The sequence below is a fragment of the Chaetura pelagica genome, unplaced genomic scaffold (assembly GCF_000747805.2).
Source record: "Chaetura pelagica isolate M959 unplaced genomic scaffold, ChaPel_1.0 scaffold438, whole genome shotgun sequence".
NCBI lineage: Eukaryota > Metazoa > Chordata > Aves > Apodiformes > Apodidae > Chaetura > Chaetura pelagica.
In genome coordinates this window covers 73,372-87,474 of record NW_009954113.1, presented here as the reverse complement: position 1 = coordinate 87,474, position 14,103 = coordinate 73,372, and the positions used below count along the sequence as shown (strand labels likewise).

The following is a 14,103-nucleotide window of genomic DNA, read 5'->3' as shown; positions in this document are numbered from 1 at the left end:
GAGTCCCGGCCGGTCGGGTACCGAGACCTATTAGCGCGCGGCTTCTTTTGTTGTTCTTGCGACTCCGGCCGCCGCTCGGCGAGCACCTCTCCTACCTGCAGGCAGGAGGAGACTCTAGCTCAGAGTTAGCGTGCTTTGATTAAACCTCAGCCCTTGGTTTCCTGCACCCTTCTGGAAAGTAAAGTTTGTAGTTTGGGACACACTGCTCCAAATTACAATTTCTTCCTGTGTCAATATTTAGCCTGCAAAGTAAAAATGTGAGACTAGCAATCGTAACGATTTTTTTTACTTCTGGTTGATTTGAATTTGTAAGAGCTATTCAAAGTTCTAGAGCCTTAAAGAGGGTATTTTTGATGTATTTAGAGACTGCTGTTCCTGAGGCACGGAAAAGCTATGCAAGATGAGATTTTTGTGTGTGGAAGTAGGTTTCCTCCTCCCTCTCAGAGTGTGTAAATAGGGAAGATGTTCTCTAATGGAACACAAAGTTTGCAGCTGTGATCAGTGTGTTGTTTTTGCTTTGTTCTTTATTCTGAAATAGCTAGTAGCAGCAGAGACAAGATACCAAGTAAACTGGAAGTTTCTCTTAATTATGGAGGGAGTCGATAACACTAAAAGGGATATTGCTGCCTCTTCATGCCAGGATGTGTCTGGGGGGGTTAAAACCGAACAAAATGCGAAGAGTAGTTTCTTAGGCTTGTGTGGCCTCTGTTGATATTCTTTCTCTGGTGCAAAAGCCTGGGTACTTTCTAGTGATGTGGCACATAAATATGTTGGGACTTTGGTTCTGTGCATTAGCAGTAAGTTGGTCAGGTGAAGGAAACAAATTAGATGTGATAGTAAAAAATAATAATAATCAAAACCCTAAGAATTGGGGTGCTGTTTTTTTTCTTTCTGGGTGTGTGTTTTTTCTTTTGTTTAGTGGTGTGTGTGGTGTTTTAGATTTTTGGGGTTTTTTGGGGGGGGGTTGTGGAGTTTCAATCTTTCAGGTTAATAGAGATGTCTTGCATTTGCAAGGTATTTCAAAGCTGACAAAAGCTAAACATAAAATGCAGAAATTTGGGTAAACTGCTTCTCCAAAGGGTAGAAAGTATAAAATCAAACCCAAACAAACCATACACATAGATTATTAAGGAAGATAAAAGAAGCGAGAATATCCTATCTTCAGGTTTAATACCCACTTAGTATCTCCCTCTTTCCTGCTACCCACAATTTCTGAGACCAAAAGATAGACGGGGATGATCAGTCTCTGCTCTATCTCAAGCTCCAGCAGAACTAAAGTTAAATTATTTTACTGGAGAGCTACTAGAGAGTTTAAATTGACATTTTGTTAGTAGATTGATTTGCTTTTCGGGGGTGCTTGACTAATGGGATCTTCATTTTTGAAGTAGACATTTAGTCTTGTTTGTCTCAAACCTCTTCCCAGTGGTGGTTTGTGATGCTTGTCTGCCCTTCTCAGGGTAACTGATGCCTATGGAGACCACATGTGCAGCCTCTGATCTCTCATATACACTTAAATTCTCAATGTAGTTTTTCAGTGCTTAGCTAAGTCAAGTTCCTCAAGACTTGAAAAGGTACTTATAGAACATAAGAAAATGTTTAATTTACTAGAGCACAGTATAGTTCATAACCAGTTGCAAAAGCAAGCAGGAGAAATAGATCCTGAAAACTTAGGGTTGAAGAGTTTTTTGATTAGTGATGTTCTGTAGGACATGCATGGTTTATATGCCCTCTGAGAAGCTGGCATTTCCCTTGAGGTGCATGTAATTTGTTTGGCTCTTGGCCACAGAAAATAAAATTCATGTATTTGGAATCATCATGTAATATGTTTCTTGGCAGAAAAAGTAGCTGGGTTACTAAACTATCTAAGAATGTTTGAATGGTTTATAAGCACAAATAATTTTGGAAGTTATTATGGGAAGTTTAGTGTTATTATAATGGGCCACCAGGTACTAATAGCACAACTGAAATTCTACTGTATATTCAGCAGTTCATTTACATCTGTTACAGGGACATGGGCTCATAAAATATTTAAAATTACTCCCTGTATAATTTGGCTAAGGAGGAGTTTTTTGTTCTGCTGGGATCTTTTCAGTGGCTCCACATCTCCTTCTTAAGAACAGACTGAAATCTGAGGTAGTAGGTGCAGTTTGTGTTGACTATGTCCTGCAGGTCTGATACAACCAGGATACAGATACATGTGTTGGGAATACTAGAGGAATATTGAACTGAAAATAGGGGGGGTTTGTGTGCGTGTTTACTTAGTGTTAATGATCCCTTTAAAAAAAAAAGCTTTGTCTGCCATTAATTCAATTGCTAGTTTAAAGTTGAAATTATGAATTATGGCCATCCATGCAAAACTGACTTTGGAAAAAAAGCAAGGTGAGTGGATTTGAAATAGGAGCTGTACTAGGAACTGCATAAACCACTTAACCTGGTCCTTTTAAAGACTTCTAGTTCAGGTGTCTGCACTACTAAGCCTTTTTTGATGTGTAAATATTTAAATTGGAAGTGTGCTGTCTTCTTATCTTCAAAGGACATAGCAGATGAACATGAAGTGAACATATCTATATGTCTTACATGGAATAGGTCCGTGCCCTAAGGGGCATGGCACGAAGGGTGGAAATGTGAGATTTTTAAAACAAGGATCTTGGTGAGCTACAATTCATATGGCTATAGTAGTAGACTGCAGTACTCTTAGAAGCAATTCTACATATTAATACAACATTAATTTTGCATAATTCCTAACCAATGTTTTAATGTTTGTTTTAATGGAATGGTAACACTCCTTTCGTGAATTCTGTGTGCTTGTTTTGTGGAAGAATTCTACTCTCCCAGTTGTCACAAAGGCTTGTTAGCTGTGTGTGGAGTTGAGAACAAATTGGCCTGACTTCTCTAGCTGCTCTTATGTAAAATGGGTAGAAGTGCAGCAAGGAGGAGGATTAAAAACCTTCAGTAAAATTTGTTTTGACCATATGGCTCCGGAAACCCCGAGTTTAGATACAGTTTGAGAATGAGAAATAAACTCTCACTTTGACTTCAGTTAGGGGTGAGTGGAGAATCCACCGCTGAATTTGGAAGCACGGCTCTGTTGAAACTTCGGTGTCTAGAGCTGTTCTTGTGACACATTGCAGTAGTGACCTGTGCTCTGTGTTTTCTTTTACAGTCTCAGTCACCATTCTTGACTGTTACTAAGGCCATGAACGTGCAGAAAGATCATTCATTTCATACTGAAATAGCGAACTTGCCTTTTGGGAGGTGCAGGCCACTTCTTTAACTCAGTTTTGTATTGCTGTTTGTTCCTGCTGCTAAGGGCAGGATAGTGGCATTGTAGAAAAAATGAGGTGATTTTGTTAAGGTCTGTACCCGTGTTGCTTTTGTATAGAGTGCTGGCCTTCAGTGAGAATGTACAGTCTAAAAAGAACATTTCTTAGTCACCTCTTTGTCAGAAACAGGACCACTATGGGTGTTTGCCTGAAGAAGAGAGCCATACCTTTTGTGGTATAGTAAGCAGATAGATGTATCAGTCATACAAGTAGGCAGACTGAGCCCTTTTCCCATTGCTAGTAGTGTTTCCGATGGCAAGCTACTCTCAGTCATTTCTAAGATGTGGTTCAAATATAAAACACAAGGTGGGGATGGTATTTAGTAGGTCAAGTCCAGTAACAACTGGACTTGAAGACTTGGGGAAACTTGATGATAACTTCTGTGGGGTGTGCAAAAATGTTTGTCTTGGCTATTGCAGTGAAAATCAGAGATCAAAATACTTTGAGCAGGACTTATGAACAGGTAGTATAATGTGTTGTTTACACTGTAAGTAAAAGTTCATACTAAAAGCAATTATTTCTGTTTTAGCAGGACTCTGAATATGTCTGGCATAGCTCTTAGTAGACTTGCACAGGAGAGAAAAGCCTGGAGAAAAGATCATCCATTTGTAAGTATGAGAACTGTCAACTTGCTGACTGCTGTTATTTTGGTGTTTTAATTATGATTTTTTTTTTTCTTTATGTGATGTGTTTTTTAAATTAAATATTTTAAATAAAAAAGCTGTTTAAAACTATGTAGGGCAAAAAGAGAACTCTATGTGAAGATAAAATGTCATGAAGTAATTTAAGCACATCTTCTGAAATCCTCACACTTTGCCTTTTTGCTGTAATTCAGGGATTTGTAGCAGTACCTACAAAAAATCCAGATGGCACAATGAATCTAATGAACTGGGAGTGTGCTATTCCAGGAAAGAAAGGGGTAAGACTTACTGTTGTCCTCTTGTCTCACACTACTTTTCACTATAAGCCTGCTCACTGACAAAAGGGAGAGTATAACTTACATGTAGTTTAATAGAAATGTTTGGATCCTGCTGCTGCTTTAGAATCCAGGTGGAGTGGGCTAAGAATGATATTAGACAAAATATACCATAAGCCTATTCAGCTGTTGGCACTGACCATCTTAAGAATTTAGTTTTTCAGAGTAATGTGTAGGAATCCTGCATTGATCTGATCTGAGCTTATCAGCTTTATGCCAGGGTTTATTGTGACTTCTGTTCTTACTGGTTTAAGCCCAAAAGCTTGAAAATTAATACTACCAAAATGTTGCCTCTGCTGGTTAACTGCCTGTACTTTTTTTTTTTTTAACCACAAAACAGTGAAATCCTTCAGTCCAAGAGAAGTGATGTAGCACTGTTTTTAACTTACTGGATTTCATGGAAAATAATTTCTAGAGGTCTCTTCCAACTCCAGCAATTCTGTGATAATTCTGCACTATCAACATGGAATCTCACTGACTTCCATTTTATGGAAATATTTCTTTTTCTATTAGGGAAAGCAGAAAACTCTCTAACATTGTTTATTTTTATCTGATGTTGCTAGATGCTGTGTCCTTTTCCGTAAAATAATAAGAGAAAGGAAAAATTCTGTAGAGACCAGAATAATTTATTTTTATCAGGTTGAACTGTTTGTAGGGGATAGGACAAACACAAAGTTTCAGGTGGAAATAATCATTACTGTATGAAACTTCTTTGATTTTTCTACACTGCCATTATAACATCTCATTCTGAGCAGAATGGTGTTTCTATTTTTCAAAATGTTAATTACCACATAGAGATTATTCTTAAATTCACTGAATGCAACTATTTCTTCTGAGATAATACTTAGTTATATCAGAATTTTTTTTGTGGTTTTCATTCTTCTGGGTCTTCAGCATTTCGCATTGGATGTGGGATTTTTTTTGTTGCTTTCCCTGTTCTACTGCCTCTTGCTGACTTGCTTAAATCCCCTTACAATCTCATTTCTTAGAATGTGAGAAGACAACATGTGTAGGAAAGGCCTGCAGATCCTGTATCCCTGCCCCAGTTTAAGGCTTAACATGGCATCGCTGCTATGGGCATAGCTTAGCACAGTACTTTGGAATTTGTCCACACAGCTCAAGTTAGTTCTTAAAGAAGCCCTAAAATAATTTAACAGTGTAAGGAAGAAGTCGTCCCTTTGTGTTCTGACAAAACAAGATTATCCCTTATAATAGCCAGTTATGTATCCTGTCAGGATGTTACCTTTAAATACTTGGGTAAAGTCTTCATCCCAAATGAAATATTCATATTACTGCTTTAAAGTTTTGTAAACCACAAAATGGAGTGAACAAGACCCTTAATGTCCACTTCTTGCCTGTTAAAAAATGCATCACACCAGGAAAAGATTAGTTATGTTCATGTGATTCCTGGTAGAGGTTTATGTAAAAAAAATGAAGGGTTTTGCTTGAGTAAAACTGCTGTCTCTAAAAAGAAGCAGCACACCTTTCTCATCTCTAGCAGACCAACCAGTTACTTTCTGTTGCCATTATATTTAGAGGCACACTGTAGTGCAGCTGCTTCTCCTCAGACAGATGAGCAGTTGAAAGCTCTAAAATGCTTTCCTGTCAGCCAGATAAAAAAATTGAAGTGGTGTTAATCCTGTGTTGGAATCTCCATTCACTTTTTGACAGCAGTTCCCTTGTTAACTACCTAGAGTTTGACTCAAAGATACATCTCCAACCTGTCTAGTAAGGCAATGCAATCTTAATGATACTGCTGTCACACTTATCTCAGTAAGGCTTTTTGGAGTGTCGTCTTTTCATCCATAAGGTACGTGGCTCTATCAGAAAGACAGTAAAAACTGTTTAGTGTTTTGGTGTTATACTTGAAATTATTAAAAGCTGTTGTCTTCCCCTCGATGGAAAGAAAACAAAATAGGAAAAGTTTATTCTATCAGAAGGCTCCTTTCTTCTGAAAATGGACAAGTTTGTCTCCTCTGAGAAGGTGTGGAGGATAGGTATTTCTAGTTGTTGACAACTGGCTACAGCTGTTTAGAACAAGTTCTTTAAATACATTATAGAAAATGTATTCAAACACATTCACTTCTTGAAACACAGTTATCTTAGTATTCTATAGCTCTTTCTTCTAGTCTAACTTGAGACTTTGCACAATAAATACCAAAGACAATGGAGTGCTTTTTGTTTTGGAGGTGGGTTTTTTGTGTGCGTTTTTTCCCTTCTGCTAAAAACCGCATAATGAAGGTAGGAAAGAATTAGGAATTTTGTCCTAAAGTGGTCTTCAAACATACCTGTTTGTCCCTGAGGAAAAGACTTGATTGTTTATGCTGATGAGAGATCATCTTTATTGTAGTTTGTGTTAAGGAGTGAACCCAACACTTCTGTGTAGGACACCTGGTTTCTGCTGTGTAGCAGAAGGATGTCTTGTCCTATGCCAGAGAAACTGTCTTCTTCCTAAGTGTTTTTCCACAAGTTTGACTTTTCCTTGCTGTAATCTAAAACTCAACTTTTTATAGACACCATGGGAAGGAGGCTTATTTAAACTACGGATGCTTTTCAAGGATGATTACCCTTCTTCACCCCCAAAATGTAAGTTAAATAACTAGAGAACATGGGTTTATTTTTAGTCCATGAGGTTCTGTGCATGGTTTCCACAAGTTTGACTTTTCCTTGCTGTAATCTAAAACTCAACTTTTTATAGACACCATGGGAAGGAGGCTTATTTAAACTACGGATGCTTTTCAAGGATGATTACCCTTCTTCACCCCCAAAATGTAAGTTAAATAACTAGAGAACATGGGTTTATTTTTAGTCCATGAGGTTCTGTGCATGGTTATTACTTCCCTATAGGATTTTTTTTTTTTTTAAGGAAAGTTGTGTTTTTCTTGTTTTCACACCACTTCACATTTTGAAAGCTGTGATGGAATTAGTTAAGTGATCAGTATTACAAAATATGGTGTGAGGAGGATTGCTGTGCAGATTTCTTTGAAGTTTAAGAAAAGCAGCACTCTAAGTGTTCACTACTTGATTGACACTCTTGGAAACCAATTGGCAGGCATGGTTAGACCAAATCCCTTTGCACATTCTTACTGTTAAGTTGGTCTTCTAAGCCAAGACCTTGGAAGGCAGGAACTTAGAAAAAATAATTTTAAAAAATTCTATCAACTTTAACCTTTCCATGGACTTAATCTAAAACATGGATGTATTTTTTCCTGGTACATTGTACAACAGATATATTCAGATGCATAGTTTCCTTGTTAAGTTTTAGAATTTTCCTTATCCCGTCTCTGACTTACCTACCTCAGAAATCTGAAAACATGTATTGCCTTGCCTTGGTACTTGAACTGGTTGTGTGTGTGTGGTGCTTTTATTTTGGGGGGTGGTCGTGTCTTCAGCCAGTTGTTTGGGTTTTTTTGCCCACTGATCTAAACCAACTCTCTGATCTTGGTCTTAGTGCTACATGCAAGTAACTTTCTCTTCTTCATCAGGTAAATTTGAACCACCATTATTCCATCCAAACGTGTATCCTTCGGGCACAGTGTGTCTCTCCATCTTAGAGGAGGATAAGGACTGGAGGCCAGCAATCACAATTAAACAGGTCATTAATTGTACTTAGACATATTCTTAGCCCTTTTATTTGCTTTGCTTGCTTATCTTATGTGGATGTAGGATGTTCACCAAGTGTTTCTACAGTTGGTTTCTAAGGATTTTTTTCTAGTTGAATGTCTCTTAGTAATACCCATGCCTAAGTTACTTCCATTCCTTCATCCACAGATCTTGTTAGGAATACAAGAACTTCTAAATGAACCAAATATTCAAGACCCAGCTCAAGCAGAGGCTTACACAATTTACTGGTAGGTATCTTTGCATATCAGCTTGAAAACCATTTAATTGCCTTCAACCGTCTGTTACTTATGCAAAAACATACAAATATTTTTAGGAATGATCAGGTGATTTTTTTTACCTTCATAGCTGTATCCTTCGGGATGCCTAGCTTGTGCTAAACTTGAACAAAACACAGTAGCTTCACAGTTAATAGGCTAGTAGATCTTTAATACCATTGCAACAGCAGTCGAGTGTGAAGACTTGTTTGGTTAGACCATGATTCTAGCCTAACATGGAGTCCTTTCCCTTAAAGGCTAAGTAGTTGTGATGAGGAATAACGATTTGATGAGACCAGTACTAGAGAAGACTGAATTGGGTGACAAGTCCCATTCATCAGTGTAGGAGTAATTTGCTTCTGTGCAGTAGTGGGTAACTATATAAGCACTTGTGCCTGAAGCATAAAGGAGAGTTTCTTTGATTGCTGTAGGAAATGTGGCATTTTGTGAGAACTAGATAATCCAAAAGCATAGGTTAACAAGTATAGAAAACTTGCAGCTTTAGCAGAATGAAGTTTGCATTGGTTAGGAAAAGTGATAATTTGCAAGCTCTTTTTAGGCTTAGTCTTAAAATTTTCCTACCACTAAAAGTAGATGGCTGATCTGTAAACTTTAGGGGAGCAAAATGCTTGAAATAAATGCTTTTGGCATTTAGCTACTGAAGTAACAACCAAGGTGAAAATGTGGAATTACCATTCTGGACAAAACAAGTCTCTAGGAGAGTGCAAGTTTGAGAAATGGCATTTTATGAGACTTCACATGCAAGCTATGTTAAAAATAGATTTCTGATACAAGATCCTATTGAAAAGTAAATTAGGGATAGATAGTGCATCTTGGATTTAATGTTGCAGTCTAAGTATCTACTGAAGACTTGATGGGATTGAATGCAAAGGGGGGGACAGTTAGGTGACCACGTTTCTCAGCAGCACCTTTGAGAGCCAGTGATGGTAAGGCAGGCCTCCCCTGCTTTTTTTTTCCCCTAAAAAAGCCTCTATGAAGGAAGATGGAGCAGGAATAAGATTACTTATACATGTATAAAAGTATGTGTGTTTTTTTTTTATCACCTCCCACACACATGTATGTATAAAAACTCTTTGCTAGTCTTGTTTCTGCTTTATTGTAAGTGCTTTTAGAAAAAATCTATTTGGAATAAACTATTACATGTTTTTTGCTACTTCAAATATAGTTACCTCATTCATCCTCTTGTCTTCTGGACATGCACAGTATTTCAGATGGGTTACTATGTGTCTCATGCTCCTTAAAGAGTACCTGGCAGAAGCTCAACAGCAGATTATGTCTGCATCTGTAGTTTGGCAGAGCTGATAAATATTGGGGAAGATGAAGTGTGGTTTAAATAGATGCCTTTTAGTCAAGTTGTTAAACTTGAAGAATAAACTTTGTATTCAAAATAACACTTGTTCTCATTCTTAGGATTGCTTTGGTACAATTGCTCTGTAACTTCAGCACTTCTGCTGTGCAAACCTACTTCCTCTGCTGTAGGCATAGAGAGTCTACAATGGCAGACATTCTTTTGTGGATGTGAGACTTCACAGCTAGGTTGTGTTCTCACGTGGAAATGCAATATAACTTAAAATTTTAGAATAAAATTTGTAAGTTTGTTTGTGAGAAGAGACTATTTTCAGTATATTTGCTGATAATTGCTAATTGAATGTGACCAAAATTGGCTTACTTTCTTCTTCCCTCCAAATGGTCAACTTCTAAGGATATAATTTGCTGCCTTTTTTTTTTTTTTTTTACTGCAGCAAGCCTTCATAGCTGAAAATAAGTTTACTGCAAAGCTGTCTGCAAAATCTAGTAAAAAATCACTGTAAACTACCTTTGGCACAAGAGTAATGGTAACAAGTTTTTGTTCAGCTCTTGACTGACACTTCTGACAGCTAATATAAAATATGGTGTTAAATGTCAATGGACGCTGTACTAGGCTACTACTATTCCTTGTTGGCCCAAGAATTAAAAGCAAAGAACTTGCCCCTTCATGTGTCGAGTCTGAGGCTTAATGACTTGTCATGGTTCCTTGAAGTGGTACTTGCTTATTTAATCAATCTGTATCTAGTATGTTAGACTCGGTGAACCGTAATGTTTTTTCAAAATGTTGACTTAGCTTTTCTTCTTCAGCTGAAGGCTAGGATAAAACTAACCCTGTGAGGCAGGGTCTGCAGTGCAACTACCATACCCTTACCATTTTCCCCTTTCTTAAAAAATCATGAAGTCCACCAACTGTTAGTGAACTGCTTGTATTGACCACTTTGGCCTGTTAGGATACCGACGTTTATTGCTGATGGCCTCAGGTCTTAACATGGGGAGTGGAAAACATATGTCCAGCTGAACAAGAATGGTTGCACATCAGGTACAGCTAGTGCAAACGTGCTGGTAGTGACTGGTGTGGTGTGAAGTCAGATAGTGCAATCATTGGACAACACAGGAACTTTGTGAAGTAACTAGTTAAACAGTACCTTGCGTTCTTCCAAAGGAAATTAGCAGAGTAATGGTCTAGAAAAGCCTTTAATATGGTTTCAGTGAATTCCTACCTAATGGTTTTGTCTTCAGCAATGACTTAGTTTCATATTGAAGAGAAATAGAACAATAACTCTATAGTATGGTTTCTGACTTACCAAGCTGTAATTGCCCTTTCTCTCTCTTCTATTCAGCCAAAACAGAGTGGAATATGAAAAGAGGGTTCGAGCACAAGCCAAGAAGTTTGCACCATCATAAGCATCTGTCATGCAGCATCTTAAAAAGGAAGGGATTGGTTTGGCAAGAACTTGTTTACAAAACTTTTGCAAAATCTAATGTTGCTATGTACAATTAATATCCACTTAGGGGAGGGGGTTGTATGTGTGCCATTTTCCATATTCGCCACTTGTATACAGTTCTAAATTTGCTGAATTGCCCCCAGTTTTTTCATACAGGGTCTCTTCCTTCAGTCTTTTGTATTTTTGATTGTTATGTAAAACTTGCTTTTATTTTAATATTGATGTCAGTATTTCAACTGCTGTAAAATTATAAACTTTTATACTTCTATAAATTCACTAGTATCTCTAGTTACTTTGCTATCTGATGCAGGCATGCTTTAAAATGTTAGAACTATATTTAGCCTCTAGCTGGCTGTATGAAAAAAATCATGCCCTCCACCCCCTTCCCTCCCTGAATTTGTTTTTCTATCTTTCAGAAACTAGGTTGTAATTGCTTAAAAGCCTCTGAGATCCCAAGTCAGCCAGCATCCTTATTCTGCATCACTTCCTTTGTGTTTATATGGCGTTCTGTCTGTGTTGCTGTTTAGAGTAAATAAACTGTTTATATAAAGGGCTTTGTTTCATTTATCTTCATTAAAATTATTAAAAGACTGCCATTTAAACGGCTCAGAACCCAAATCAGTGCAAGTCTTGTTCTTAAGGCTGGTGATGCTGCATTTACCTTTTGTTTAGATGTTGCCTTCATTTCTTTTCCCTGCCTCCATCCCCAACACAAATGTGGCCCCTCTTCAGGCCCTGAGCAGCAATTGCTTTACAGCTGTTCAATGTTGATCACTTCCTTAAGCAGTTTATGAAATTCTGACTGGAGACCAATTGCTTACTTTGCATAATGGGATCAACATACTTGTGTGACTAATGTAAAATTAGACAAGCATTAGGCTGATATGAACAATAATAAAAGCTGTTCAGGGAATGCAAGGTGACCTACAGCAAACGAGGGTTTTAAATGGTACCTGTTCATCAGAAATACTTTGTGCCTTCTTCCATATGTCAATGTATATAGCTTTTAGGAAAAGGATGTGCTCTGTGCAATTACAGTTTCCTTCTGTAAAGGAAATCAGTTAAATGATGTAAGTTATTTTCATGTATGTCAAGCTGATACGCCCTCTATTAAACTTTCATTGCTTTTTATTGTATTTTTAGTCAAATCATTCTGCAAAACAGATGAAGTGTGAAAAGCTTTGTTCCATCTGAGCTGTAGCTTCTTCAGTGCTTTTGTTATTTAAAAAATGGCTACTGCTAAGGATGCAAGTTACTCTGTGGCACAGCTCTGTTCTCAGATCTGTTCTGCTTGTCTGCATTTGGTTGCAATACCTTTGTATCATAAAAGCATACCCCTAAATCAGAATAGTGAACACCTTCATGTTCTTAGTTCTTTAAAAATTGTGCAGGATTGCTTCCTTGTCACTATCTAGAAATCCTAGTTATAACAGCTGGTTGGGAGACTTAGTATGTTTGAGGTAGGAAAGTGGGTAATTGACAAACTTGAGTTAAAGATTAATTTACTTGGGCTTTTTTTTCTTTTCAAAGGGAAATGGAACATTTGTACCACCAAAATTGCTACAGGGACTCCCAATTCTGGCTCCAGTAGGGCCAGTAGCATTTCATCTCTAGAAGAGGGTTAAGAGGTCAAAATCTTGCCATGTCTTGAAGAACATCTACACATGAAGGTAACAAGTCTGAATTCTCCTCAGGTTCTCCAGTTCTACTGAAGGATTGCTGAAGTTCAGTTGGGTGCTGGGAACTTAGAAGAACATTTTGTGTAAATGTACAGAAAACAACGTGGCACTTTGACTATACAGACTGGCAGGCATCTGGTGCAAGTGCTAATGAGAATCTCTGACTCAACTCTTTAAGGGTCAGGCTTTATTTCTGACTTGGTAGATTGCCACTTCAAGTCATGAGAATGCAGGCAGGTAGCACTGGTGAACCTGTGGTCTGAAGTCTTATGTTACAGTTTGAATTGAAAGTGCCAAAACACTGTATATTGCTTATGACTGTCTTTTAGACTAAATAAAAAAACCCTGCATGTAAAGTTCCTGAAAAGCCATTCTGGGAAGTTTGAAGTAATTCCAGGAAGCATTTTTTCCTTTTAAGTTTGGCTAGTCAGTTTTATCCTAAACTAGATGAAGTAGTTGAAAAACATATGGCAGGCTCAAGCCTGCAAAAAGTCAGAGGCTCCTGACATGGTAGGTACTTAGGGCAATAATGTAATGTTTTCCGGGTGAAATATAGCTCAGAAGTTAGAAGGGTGTACTTAAATGTACTATTAGGTAAAAGTGTAATCCCTGTAAACCACATTGATGAGAATATGGGATTTTTTTAACATGTAACTAAGCTTCAGCCTTTTTACATAATAATTGGCATTCCATAAACAAGTGTCTAAAAATTAAAGAAAGGTCTGAGACCTTTATATGCATAAATAGACCTATAAACTCACATCTAGCCTGAGGTTCACCTAAAGAAGTATTTGCTAAGTACCAAGCTACAGGTAAATGAGCCACACTTAACTGTTCACAAGAAAAAGTCTTTATAGAACATGTTGCAACTCTTTGGAATGGTTTTGGGTTGTTTGTATGTCTTTGTGGTATGTGGGGTTTTTTGGTTGGTTGGGTTTTTTTTAGTTTTCAGGTAGTTGATTTATTGGCTGTTGTTGCAGCAACTTCACTATCATCTTCTGGACTGTTCTCATCACTTTCAGTAGCATCATCTGGAGTGCTTGTGCTGTCCTCCTCAGATTCTTCATTGCTTTGTGCTAGTCTGGAAACATTTTTCAGGATTATGAAAGTGCAACACCTTGTAATAAGAAAAACAGTACTTAAATTAAATTCTGTTACCCTGGGGAACGGATCGGTCTGTTAGGATTAGAAAATTCTTTTCCTGAGTCAACATCAAATGGATCTGGAAAAAAGAAGGAAAAAACGCACACATTGATGAAAAAGGTATATTTTAATGGTCTGCCTTCATTCATATTTAAAAAAGAAGATTATTGGCAAGGTGGGAGATGCACAAGAAGTGTGATTCAGCTTTCTGCTAAGTTTACCATGTTGTTTGATCAGAAACCAAAGGAGGTGAGAAAACAAGTCCTGCCCCTGCCATTCGTCTTTTCACTCTTCCATACCCTTTGTGCCCCCTGCCCCCCAAGGGGTTCA

General features: G+C 37.7%; 2 protein-coding genes across 2 annotated transcripts in view; one reads left to right on the top strand and one right to left on the bottom strand.

The window, feature by feature from the left end:
- Nucleotides 1-3,860: 3,860 nt before the first annotated feature.
- On the top strand, nucleotides 3,861-11,504 carry UBE2I (ubiquitin-conjugating enzyme E2I). Its single transcript, XM_010002559.1, has 6 exons — nucleotides 3,861-3,931; nucleotides 4,159-4,242; nucleotides 6,813-6,885; nucleotides 7,785-7,894; nucleotides 8,071-8,150; nucleotides 10,847-11,504. Exons 1-6 carry the CDS (start codon nucleotides 3,866-3,868, stop codon nucleotides 10,908-10,910), a joined length of 477 nt encoding a protein of 158 aa, XP_010000861.1. The 5' UTR covers nucleotides 3,861-3,865; the 3' UTR covers nucleotides 10,911-11,504.
- Nucleotides 11,505-13,571: 2,067 nt separating this feature from the next.
- TSR3 (TSR3, 20S rRNA accumulation, homolog (S. cerevisiae)) overlaps nucleotides 13,572-14,103 on the bottom strand; it is a 3,146-nt gene continuing 2,614 nt past the window's right edge. The window contains 3 exon segments of the mRNA XM_010002579.1: nucleotides 13,572-13,617; nucleotides 13,619-13,711; nucleotides 13,789-13,852. Of these exon segments, the coding sequence (XP_010000881.1) occupies nucleotides 13,572-13,617; nucleotides 13,619-13,711; nucleotides 13,789-13,852 (203 nt within the window).

Excerpts from the sequence above, each read along its gene's own strand:
- UBE2I (XM_010002559.1), top strand. The coding sequence starts at position 3,866 with ATGTCTGGCATAGCTCTTAGTAGACTTGCACAGGAGAGAAAAGCCTGG. Across the intron at positions 3,932-4,158 it reads GGAGAAAAGATCATCCATTT|GGATTTGTAGCAGTACCTAC; the intron begins GTAAGTATGAGA and ends GCTGTAATTCAG. Across the intron at positions 8,151-10,846 it reads GAGGCTTACACAATTTACTG|CCAAAACAGAGTGGAATATG; the intron begins GTAGGTATCTTT and ends TCTTCTATTCAG.